This window comes from Hemiscyllium ocellatum, chromosome 44, assembly GCF_020745735.1.
Source record: "Hemiscyllium ocellatum isolate sHemOce1 chromosome 44, sHemOce1.pat.X.cur, whole genome shotgun sequence".
NCBI classification, from domain to species: domain Eukaryota; kingdom Metazoa; phylum Chordata; class Chondrichthyes; order Orectolobiformes; family Hemiscylliidae; genus Hemiscyllium; species Hemiscyllium ocellatum.
Window position 1 is genome coordinate 6,275,246 of NC_083444.1, and position 12,500 is coordinate 6,287,745.

The window sequence follows — 12,500 nt, forward strand, 5'->3', positions numbered from 1 at the left end:
TCCTCCCTTTCTCCCCCCTCTCTCTCTCTCTCTCCCCCCCCCCCTTTCTCTCTCTCTCTCTCCCCCCTCCGTCCCTGTCGTTCCTCTCTGCTCCTTAAACCCCCACCTCACTGACGGAGCGTCCTCCCTCCCATCGGGGTCAGAATATCCCGTCAACCCCTGCCCCTACCCACCCCTTCCTGCACCAAGGGAGCTGTTTCACCGAGTTGGAGAGGGGTGGGGCGCTACGTACATGATGGGGGGGGGGGGGGGGGGGGGGGGGAGGAAAAACCGGGAGATCTGGCCCTCGCCTCAGAACCCGCCTGGCAAGAATGCCAAGTTTGGTGCAGGGGCGAGAATGGGCAGCTCCGGGTGGGGGTGTGGGGGGGAGGGGGGAGGGGAGGAGGGGCTATGAATGATGGCCGGGTTGTCCCTTCCTGGGTTTCTTCAGTGGAGGCTCATGGGAAGGGATTGAAGACGGGTCTCCTTGGCCCTAATGTGACCCAGGAGCGTACATCAGGGTGCTGCCCGGGAGGAGGAGGAGCGCGTGTCAGTGGGGTGGGGGGTGAGGGGCGCTGTGAGCCGGGGAGAGGGGGGGGGGGGCGCCATCCCCAGGTTCGCTTACTCTCCAAACGAGGTGAGGACCCCAGGGCCGAAGGTACTTGAGTAACAGCCACCAGAGTAGGCCTCCTCTGTCCAATTCTTCTCGATGTAGTCCACAGGCTGGAGAGAAAGGAAAGGGTCAGGGGTCAGGGGTCGGAGGCCAAAGACATGGCGCGGGCCTCTGGCCATCTCGAGAAAATGTGCTTCCCCCCCCCACACCCCACCCCCACCCTCTATGCTGTCCCACGTTCACCATCCCCCACCCCACCCACTCAACTGGCCTCTTCTCCAATCAGATAGCTCCCTCTGCCGTCATGTGACGCTCAAATTGACGGGTCACCCCCCCCACCACCTCATAACGAGTCATCTCCCCTCCTCCTCCTCCGTCTCCTCCTCTATACCCACCTTCCCCCCCTCGGTGAGGGTTTGATTGATCTCCTGACCCCACCACCCTCAGAAGAGACGCAAAACACTGGGCGTCCCCGAGAGGGAGTTGGGTGGAGCTCTTGGGGACAAAGGGGATTTAAACTTGGGGGGGTGGGTGGGTGAAAGTGGGAACAGGTTGGAGGGGCCTCCTCCCTCCCCCCCCCCCGCCATGATTGTATTGAATGGTGGGGCAGGCAGGAGGGGCCGAATGGTCTGCTCCTGCTTTTCTTGAATCGCAGGCACCTCACTCGCTAACTCCAATCCTCCACCTTCCCCCTCCCTCATCTCTTCAACACTTCCACCAGATCAGATTAGATCACCTACAGTGTGGAAACAGGCCATTCAGCCCATCAGGTCCACCCTAACATTCTCCTCAGACTTACCATTTACCCCTGACTAATGCACCTCACTGATACATCCCTCAACACTATGGGACAATTTAGCACGGCCAATCCACCCTAACCTGCACATCCCTGGGCACTATGGGACAATTTAGCACGGCCAATCCACCCTAACCTGCACATCCCTGGGCACTATGGGACAATTTAGCACGGCCAATCCACCCTAACCTGCACATCCCTGGGCACTATGGGACAATTTAGCACGGCCAATCCACACTAACCTGCACACTATGGGTAATTTAGCACGGCCAATCCACCCTGACCTGCACAACTTTGGACTGTGGGAGGAAACCAGAACATCCAGTGAAAATCCATGCAGACACGGGGAGAACGTGCAAACTCCACACAGTCAGTCGCCCGAGGCTGGAATCGAACCTGGGCCCCTGGTTTTGTGAGGCAGCAGTGATAACCACTGAACCACCGTGACACCAAGACCCCTCTCCATTTCTCCAACTCTATTCGAGTGGACTCAGCCTTCTAGAATAGGTGTTCCCTGATTGTTCCAATCAGGGAGCCCTGGCTGACAGAGACAGGAGTCTCAGGGAGCTGGGTCAATGTCAAGCACTCTCCCCATGTCGGTAAGGGGTGACAGGATCTGTCGAATCATTTTACCCCATTCCCCCCCCTTCCTCATGGCTCACCCTCTCAACCTTGCGTCCCCTCCAACCCCCTCCCCAATCCCGACTCTCGCATTCTCTCACCCCCTCCTTACGCCAATTCCATCACTCCCAGCATGCACCCCTCCGCGTTGACCCGCCAACCCCAACACCGCAGATGTCACCCCCTCACTTGCCCCAACATTGGACCCAAACCTCCCACCCTCCTTTGCCCTCAATCTCCTATTGGCTTAGCCTGGGGTGGACGGAGGGAATTCTGGGAGGTGGCAGAATTAAACCATTGGCTACTCACGTGCAAGAACTCCTCCATCTTAAATATTCGGGCATAATGTTGGCACACACTGGCCTTCCTGGGAACAGAGGAAACGGGGGTGGGGGAAGGAGAGGTAAATACAAAAAAAAGGAAGATTTCCAAATAAAATTTATTTGTCCGGTTCGAGCAATCGGTGCCATTTTACAATCCTTGCTACACTTTGTAATCTGCTGGAAAGCCCCAGAGACTCAATATCTCTGCTGCTAACCCTAATTGTCCCCAAATTACTCCATTGGCCATTTAATAGGGTATTGAGGCATTGCCCGCATTGGCTGTGGTCTGGAGTCACTTATAAGTGACGGCCGAGTAGCACTATTGCTAGACTGTTAGTCCAAAGCCGTGGCTAATATGTTGGCGTTCCAATCCAGACACAGCTGAATTTAAATTCAATAGTTACCTCAATACTTCCATCTTGAATTAAATAATTATCTTAAATAATGATAATTATTGTCTGGAGAGATTTACCAGGGTGTTGCCTGGGCTGCTGTGATTCAGTGATGAGGGGAAATTCCCGGCTAGACTCCCTGCAGTGTGGAAACACACCCTTCAGCCCAACAGGTCCACACCGGCCCTCAAAAGATTAAACCCCCAGACGCATTCCTCCATATTTACCTCTGACTAATGCACCTAATATTATGGGACAATTTAGCACGGTCAATCCTCCCTAACCTGCACATCCCTGGGCGCTATGGGACAATTTAGCACGGTCAATCCTCCCTAACCTGCACATCCCTGGGCACTATGGGACAATTTAGCACGGCCAATCCACCCTAACCTGCACATCCCTGGGCACTATGGGACAATTTAGCACGGCCAACCCACCCTAACCTGCACATCCCTGGGCACTATGGGACAATTTAGCATAGCCAATCCACCCTAACCTGCACATCCCTGGGCACTATGGGACAATTTAGCACGGCCAATCCACCCTAACCTGCACATCCCTGGGCACTATGGGACAGTTTAGCATAGCCAATCCACCCTAACCCTGCACATCCCTGGGCACTGTGGGACAATTTAGCATGGCCAATCCTCCCTAACCTGCACACCCCTGGGCACTGTGGGACAATTTAGCACGGCCAATCCACCCTAACCTGCACATCCCTGGGCACTGTGGGACAATTTAGCACGGCCAATCCACCCTAACCTGCACATCCCTGGACTGTGGGAGGAAACTGGAGGACCTGGGTTGTTCTCCTGAGGGCAGGGGTGATTGTGAGGGGAGACGGTTGAGGTGGATAAAATGACGTGGGACAGAGATACAGGAAGAAATGTTTCCCGTTGATCGATGACCCGGTTGTGTGGAGGTGGGGGCAGAGATTGCAGATAATGGGTAGGAAGGTCCGAGGGGATGTGAGGGGCAAACCGTTCTGCCGGAGGGTGGCGGGAAATCCGGGGGATCTGCCTCCTAGCGCGTGAGACCGAAAGCCTCAAGAAATATTCCGGTGGGCCCTTGTGATACCCGAGGGGAATGGGGCAAATGCTCGAAAATGCTGTTGCCTGGCACGGAGATTAGATTAGATTACTTACAGTGTGGAAACAGGCCCTTCGGCCCAACAAGTCCACACCGACCCGCCGAAGCGCAACCCACCCATACCCCTACATTTACCCCTTACCTAACACTACGGGCAATTTAGCATGGCCAATTCACCTGACCCGCACATCTTTGGACTGTGGGAGGAAACCGGAGCACCCGGAGGAAACCCACGCTGACACGGGGAGAACGTGCAAACTCCACACAGTCAGTGATGGGCCAAAGGGCTGTATCCTGTGCTGTTGGCTTCAACAACTCTATGACAACAGTTTCAGGGTCATCATTAGAGTAATTGAGACGTACAGCACGGAAACAGACCCTTCGGCCCAACCCGTCCATGCCGACCAGATATCCCAACCCAACCTAGTCCCACCTGCCAGCACCCGGCCCATATCCCTCCAAACCCTTCCTATTCATATACCCATCCAGATGCCTCTTAAATGTTGCAATTGTACCAACCTCCACCACTTCCTCTGGCAGCTCATTCCATACACGTACCACCCTCTGTGTGAAAAAGTTGCCCCTTTGGTCTCTTTTATATCTTTCCCCTCTCACCCTAAACCTATGCCCTCTAGTTCTGGAGTCCCCCACCCCTGGGAAAAGACTTTGCCTATTTACCCTATCCATGCCCCTCATAATTTTGTAAACCTCTATAAAGGTCACCCCTCAGCCTCCGACGCTCCAGGGAAAACAGCCCCAGCCTGTTCAGCCTCTCCCTGTAGCTCAAACCCTCCAACCCTGGCAACATCCTTGTAAATCTTTTCTGAACCCTTTCAAGTTTCACAACATCTTTCCGATAGGAAGGAGACCAGAATTGCACACAATATTCCAACAGTGGCCTAACCAATGTCCTGTACAGCTGCAACATGACCTCCCAACACCTGTACTCAATACTCTGACCAATAAAGGAAAGCATACCAAACGCCTTCTTCACTATCCTATCTACCTGCGACTCCACTTTCAAGGAGCTATGAACCTGCACTCCAAGGTCTCTTTGTTCAGCAACACTCCCTAGGACCTTACCATGAAGTGTCTAAGTCATACCACACTCGGTGTGAAAATGTTGCCCCTCAGGTCCCTTTTAAATCTTTCCCTTCTTAATTCCAATTTAATTTGCCTCCTCACGTATGTCAGGGTTCAAGTTCTTAATCATAGAGGGTGGTGCTGGAAAAGCACAGCCAGTCAGGCAGCATCCGAGGAGCAGGAGAATCGACGTTTCCTGTTGAAGGGCTAATGCCCGAAACGTTGACCCTCCTGCTCCTCAGATGCTGCCCGACCTGCTGCGCTTTTCCAGCAACACACAGCCCCGACTCTGATCTCCAGCATCTGCGCAGTCCTCACTGTCTCTGAGTTCTTCATGATTTCCAAGGATTGAACATTGAGGAACAGCTCTTCCCCCCCTCAGTCCTCCCCTGCCGAACGTTCAATCCCAGGGATCCTCACCATCGAGTCCCCGATTCCCTTCCCGACTCGAGGATTGGGAGATCGGGGAAGGTGACGATCTCGATGTTGTGGGTCAACCCAGTGTGTCCCTCTCTCCAGGGAGCTCCATCAACCTCCCGACCCCCCACCGTGAGATGCGCTCGTTCCGTGTGGACCCCACGGTTAGGCGGGGGGATCGGGGGCGCTCAAACTGACCTCCGCTCCGGGGTATCCAGGCACATCCTCCGCGCCGTCTCCGCCTGGATGAAGCCCATCATGGCCGGGTGACTCCCGTCTGGTTTGGTGTCGTCCATGCTGAAGGTCACACATCCAGAGTCGGACATGGTGCAACCATTGAAGCCTGGATTGGGGGGAGGGTGGGGCAGCGGGGAGTTGGGGGGGGGGAGGGGAAGTGGAGGAGGGGTGGGGTGGGGAAGGGGAGAGAGGGTACAGAGAAGATCAACTTGCATGGGGGGGGAGGTGGGGGCGCAACCAGGAGTAGACGTTGGGATTCCTCGTGTGAGGAATAGGGAAGGCGAGCGGGAGGTTTGACTCTGAGAGGGAAGGGATTGTAAAAATCTGGGGGGGTTTTGCAAAAACTCGTCACTGGAATGCCGTGACTCCCCCCACCGATCTGAAACATGGGAGCAGAATGAGGGCCGTTCGGCCCGTTGAATTTACTCCGCCATTCCATCATGGCCGACCTGTTTCTCAGCCCCGTAACCCTTCCCACCCCCCCACCCCCTCACTAATCAGGAACCTATCTCTCTATCTCTCTCTCTCTCTGTCCTTGAAGTCTCCATCTCTTCCCCTCCACCCCCCCTCTGTGAGTCCCACAGAGACTCCACCCCCCGGCTGGAGAAATTCCTCCCCACCTCAGTCCGTCCCCTCACCCTGAGGCTGTGCCCTGGGGTTCCTCGTCTCTCTGAGCGGTGGAAACACCTTCCCCAGCCCCCCTCCTCCCCACTCTGTCCCAGGCCTCTCGGTATTCTGTACGTTTCAATCCGATTCCCCCACCCCCCCATCATCGTTCTCAACCCCATCGGGTACAGAACCCGGAGTCCTCGACCGCTCCCCATGTGACAAGCCCTTCACCCCCCGGGATCGTTCTTGTAAACCCCCTCTGGACCCCCCTCCAAAGACCAGCCCATCCCTGCCTGGATACGGGGCCCGAAACTGCTCATGGTATTCCAAACGCGGTCTGCCCGGAATCTCAGCAGGACATCCCTGCCCTTCTACTCTGACCCTCTCGAAATGAATGCTCCCTGTAGCTCAAACCCTCCAACCCTGCCAACACCTTTGTAAATCCTTTCTGAACTCTTTCAAGTTTCACAACATCTTTCCGATAGGAAGGAGACCGGAATTGCACGCAATATTCCAACAGTGGCCTAACCAATGTCCTGTACAGCCGCAACATGACCTCCCAACTCCTGTACTCAATACTCTGACCAATAAAGGTGAGCATATCAAACGCCTTCTTCACTATCCTATCTTGAAAGGGTTCAGAAAAGATTTACAAGGATGTTGCCAGGGTTGGAGGGTTTGAGCTACAGGGAGAGGCTGAACAGGCTGGGGCTGTTTTCCCTGGAGCGTCGGAGGCTGAGGGGTGACCTTATAGAGGTTTATAAAATTATGAGGGGCATGGATAGGGTAAATAGACAAAGTCTTTTCCCTGGGATGGGGGAGTCCAGAACTAGAGGGCATAGGTTTAGGGTGAGAGGGGAAAGATATAAAAGAGACCAAAGGGGCAACTTTTTCACACAGAGGGTGGTACGAATATGGAATGAGGTGCCAGAGGAAGTGGTAGAGGCTGGTACAATTACAACATTTAAGAGGCATTTGGATGGGTATATGAATAGGAAGGGTTTGGAGGGATAGGGGCCGGGTGCTGGCAGGTGGGACCAGATTAGGTTAGGATATGTGATCAGCATGGACGGGTTGGGCCGAAGGGTCTGTTTCCGTGCTGTAGGACTCTGTGAGTCCGTTCTGTTGGGATGAACACCTGGACTGTTCTGCCCCAAAGAGGACATCCTGTCCATCTTCAAAGGGGGCGAACGATAAACATCACGCACCCCCTCACCTCTGAAAAATACCCCCCCCCCCCCCGCACTTACCCTTCTCCTTCCAGAAGGCACTCTTGTAAAAGGTGACCACTTTGATGACAGAGCCCATCGGCATTCGGTTAATCAGAAGCCTCTTCAGGGTGGGCAAGGGGGGATGGAAGTGCACCGTTGGCAAGATGGCGTGAGGGATGGCTGAGATGGCGTAGAGTCCCTGGAGAGGGGTGGGGGGAGGAGGTCACAGAGACGAGGGGAGGACGGAGAAAACAGGACAGAGTGAAAACAGAGAGGCTGAACCCGAGGCGCATAATAGAACCATCTCACACTCCCGCAGAACAGAGAATACGCCCCCCCCACCCCCCCACTCACAACACACTCAAACCATTCCACTGACACTCTGCACCCACACCTGGAGACGTTGCAAGACACAAGGCGAAACAAGCCCTGCATTGTTCTACCGCCGTTCAGATCGCGAGCTAAACAGGTGTTAACAAACAGTTCTGTAACCAGTCCAATATAGTCTGCACAAGTGCCCTGTGTTACTGGCTGTATCTCTCCTGATGTTAATCCAGCTCCCTCACACTTTCACTCAGTAACCCCTCTCCCCCCCAGTGCCCTGTGTTACTGACTGTATCTGTACGGATGTTAATCCAGCTCCCTCTCACTGTCACTCAGTAACCCCTCTCCCCCCCAGTGCCCTGTGTTACTGGCTGTATCTCTCCTGATGTTAATCCAGCTCCCTCTCACTGTCACTCAGTAACCCCTCTCCCCCCAGCGCCCTGTGTTACTGACTGTATCTGTACTGATGTTAATCCAGCTCCCTCACACTGTCACTCAGTAACCCCTCTCCCACCCCAGTGCCCTGTGTTACTGACTGTATCTGTACTGATGTTAATCCAGCTCCCTCACACTGTCACTCAGTAACCCCTCTCCCACCCCAGTGCCCTGTGTTACTGACTGTATCTGTACTGATGTTAATCCAGCTCCCTCACACTGTCACTCAGTAACCCCTCTCCCCCCCAGTGCCCTGTGTTACTGACTGTATCTGTACTGATGTTAATCCAGCTCCCTCACACTGTCACTCAGTAACCCCTCTCCCCTCCAGTGCCCTGTGTTACTGACTGTATCTCTCCTGATGTTAATCCAGCTCCCTCACACTGTCACTCAGTAACCCCTCTCCCCCCAGTGCCCTGTGTTACTGGCTGTATCTGTACTGATGTTAATCCAGCTCCCTCACACTGTCACTCAGTAACCCCTCTCCCACCCCAGTGCCCTGTGTTACTGACTGTATCCCTCCTGATGTTAATCATGCCCCCTCACACTGTCACTCAGTAACCCCTCTCCCCCCCAGCGCCCTGTGTTACTGACTGTATCTGTACTGATGTTAATCCAGCTCCCTCACACTGTCCCTCAGTAACCCCTCTCCTCCCAGGGCCCTGTGTTACTGGCTATATCTCTCCTGATGTTAATCCAGCTCCCTCACAGTGTCCCTCAGTAACCCCTCTCCCCTCCCCAGTGCCCTATGTTACTGACTGTATCTCTCCTGATGTTAATCCAGCTCCCTCACACTGTCACTCAGTAACCCTCTCCCCCCCAGTGCCCTGTGTTACTGACTGTATCTGTACTGATGTTAATCCAGCTCCCTCACACTGTCACTCAGTAACCCCTCTCCCCCCCAGCGCCCTGTGTTACTGACTGTATCTGTACTGATGTTAATCCAGCTCCCTCACACTGTCACTCAGTAACCCCTCTCCCCCCCAGTGCCCTGTGTTACTGACTGTATCTGTACTGATGTTAATCCAGCTCCCTCTCACTGTCACTCAGTAACCCCTCTCCCCCCCAGCGCCCTGTGTTACTGACTGTATCTGTACTGATGTTAATCCAGCTCCCTCACACTGTCACTCAGTAACCCCTCTCCCCCCCAGCGCCCTGTGTTACTGACTGTATCTGTACTGATGTTAATCCAGCTCCCTCACACTGTCACTCAGTAACCCCTCTCCCCTCCAGTGCCCTGTGTTACTGACTGTATCTGTACTGATGTTAATCCAGCTCCCTCACACTGTCACTCAGTAACCCCTCTCCCCCAGCGCCCTGTGTTACTGACTGTATCTGTACTGATGTTAATCCAGCTCCCTCACACTGTCACTCAGTAACCCCTCTCCCCCCAGTGCCCTGTGTTACTGGCTGTATCTCTCCTGATGTTAATCCAGCTCCCTCACAGTGTCACTCAGTAACCCCTCTCCCCACAGTGCCCTGTGTTACTGGCTGTATCTGTACTGATGTTAATCCAGCTCCCTCACACTGTCACTCAGTAACCCCTCTCCCCCCAGTGCCCTGTGTTACTGGCTGTATCTGTACTGATGTTAATCCAGCTCCCTCCCACTGTCACTCAGTAACCCCTCTCCCCTCCAGTGCCCTGTGTTACTGACTGTATCTGTACTGATGTTAATCCAGCTCCATCACACTGTCACTCAGTAACCCCCCTCCCCCCAGCGCCCTGTGTTACTGACTGTATCTGTACTGATGTTAATCCAGCTCTCACACTGTCACTCAGTAACCCCCCTCCCCCCAGCGCCCTGTGTTACTGACTGTATCTGTACTGATGTTAATCCAGCTCCATCACACTGTCACTCATTAACCCCTCTCCCCCTCAGCGCCCTGTGTTACTGACTGTATCTGTACTGATGTTAATCCAGCTCCCTCTCACTGTCACTCAGTAACCCCTCTCCCCCTCAGCGCCCTGTGTTACTGACTGTATCTGTACTGATGTTAATCCAGCTCCCTCTCACTGTCACTCAGTAACCCCTCTCCCCCCCAGCGCCCTGTGTTCCTGACTGTATCTGTACTGATGTTAATCCAGCTCCCTCACACTGTCACTCAGTAACCCCTCTCCCCCCAGTGCCCTGTGTTACTGGCTCTATCTGTACTGATGTTAATCCAGCTCCCTCTCACTGTCACTCAGTAACCCCTCTCCCCCCAGCGCCCTGTGTTCCTGACTGTATCTGTACTGATGTTAATCCAGCTCCCTCACACTGTCACTCAGTAACCCCTCTCCCCCCCAGTGCCCTGTGTTACTGGCTCTATCTGTACTGATGTTAATCCAGCTCCCTCTCACTGTCACTCAGTAACCCCTCTCACCCCCAGCGCCCTGTGTTACTGGCTGTATCTGTACTGATGTTAATCCAGCTCCCTCCCACTGTCACTCAGTAACCCCTCTCCCCCCCAGGGCCCTGTGTTACTGGCTGTATCTCTCCTGATGTTAATCCAGCTCCCTCACACTGTCACTCAGTAACCCCTCTCCCCCCCAGTGCCCTGTGTTACTCGGTGGGGGGGAAGGAGTGACTCCCTCCCTGTCTCTCCTCACCTCGAAGCTCTGACCGCCCTCGCTGATGACCCTCACGTGTTCGGCGCCGTGTTCCACCCTGAGCACCGGCGTTCCCAGCCGGATCCGGTCCTTCCCAATCCGCTCCGAGAGCGTTTCGCTGATGGCCTGCGCTCCAGCCTCAAACTTCCGCTCCTGTTGACCGGAGAGAGGCAGGTCACACGGGTCGCCCAGCACCGAAACAAGGCTGTTCGGCCCATCTCCTCCATGCTGCCCAGAAATCCCCAAGTCGTCTAGTCCCACCTGCCAGCACCCGGCCCATATCCCTCCAAACCCTTCCTATTCATATACCCATCCAGATGCCTCTTAAATATTGCAATTGTACCAGCCTCCACCACTTCCTCTGGCAGCTCATTCCATACACGTACCACCCTCTGTGTGAAAAAGTTGCCCCTTTGGTCTCTTTTATATCTTTCCCCTCTCACCCTAAACCTATGCCCTCTAGTTCTGGACTCCCCGACCCCAGGGAAAAGACTTTGCCTATTTACCCTATCCATGCCCCTCATAATTTTGTAAACCTCTATAAAGGTCACCCCTCAGCCTCCGACGCTCCAGGGAAAACAGCCCCAGCCTGTTCAGCCTCTCCCTGTAGCTCAAACCCTCCAACCCTGGCACCATCCTTGTAAATCTTTTCTGAACCCTTTCAAATTTCACATCTTTCCGATAGAATTGTAATTGTACCAGCCTCCACCACTTCCTCTGGCAGCTCATTCCATACACACACCACCCTCTGAGTGAAAAAGTTGCCCCCTAGGTCCCTTTCCCCTCTCACCCTAATCCTATACCCCTCTAGTTTTGGGCTCCCCCTACCCTGGGGAAGAGACCTTGTCGATACACCGTGGTATCTGCCCAGTGGTGTTATTGCTGGACTGTTCCTCTGGTGACCCATCTAATGTTCTGGGTTCCCATACCACCCCAGCACATGCTGAGATTTCAATGTAACAGAGGGTCTCCAAGCCATGGTCTCAGGACGACTACGAATCCACCGTCACGTCAAATCCCACTTGGATCATCGGGGAAGGAAACCGCCATCTTTACCCCCAAAGTCTGGACTTCACCTGACTCCAGGCCCCCATAGCCAATGGGGTGGTGAGATTGGGGTGTCCCGCATTTGCTGTCCCTTCCCTAATGACACCTTGATCTCGAGGGGTCCCTTACAAAGGGGCGGGTGGAGAGTCAACCCCCACCGGCTGTGAGTCTGGAGTCACCTGGAGGCCGGGTGCCTCCACAGCCAATGGGGTTGGCTCCCAATGCCCACTGGGTGCCAGTGGGGAGGGGTGGGAGTGGGAGGTGAAGTGGGGGGAGGTGGGTGTAGCGGGAAATAAATGCTGGGCCCGGCTTTTGGCGCTCACTTTTGGGGGCAAAGTGACAGAAATGGGCAACGAGAGAGATTTTGGCCAAGGAAGCACTGAATGATGGGAAGCCGTGTTGCAATGAATGCTGGGAAACGGCTCCCATGTTGGACTGGACGCCGACAGTAGGGTGACCGGTTTATAAAATCGCAAAAGGGGCCCTTTACGTTTGAGTCACACTCAGGATGAGGGTGTCACTGAACACACCCAGTGCCCATTGCCCATCGCCAATTGCCCCCAGTCCTGCTGCCCCACAAGAGAGCAATTCAGACTCAACCCCATTGGCTGTGGGCATCTGGGTAAGGCTGGAAGATTTCACCCCCACCCCCACCCTAAAGGGGTATTTATCATTCTGGATGGGGGAGTGGGGGGTGGGGAGCAAGAGCTGAGCTACCTTTTCAGGGCCCAATG

General features: G+C 54.5%; 1 protein-coding gene across 1 annotated transcript in view; it reads right to left on the minus strand.

The window, feature by feature from the left end:
- Positions 1-600: 600 nt before the first annotated feature.
- LOC132835207 (amine oxidase [flavin-containing] A-like) overlaps positions 601-12,500 on the minus strand; it is a 32,738-nt gene continuing 20,838 nt past the window's right edge. The window contains exons 7-11 of the mRNA XM_060854571.1: positions 10,720-10,872; positions 7,410-7,569; positions 5,512-5,656; positions 2,319-2,376; positions 601-702 (exon numbers count right to left, since the gene is read on the minus strand). Of these exons, the coding sequence (XP_060710554.1) occupies positions 601-702; positions 2,319-2,376; positions 5,512-5,656; positions 7,410-7,569; positions 10,720-10,872 (618 nt within the window). The remainder of the gene's footprint in view (positions 703-2,318; positions 2,377-5,511; positions 5,657-7,409; positions 7,570-10,719; positions 10,873-12,500) is intronic.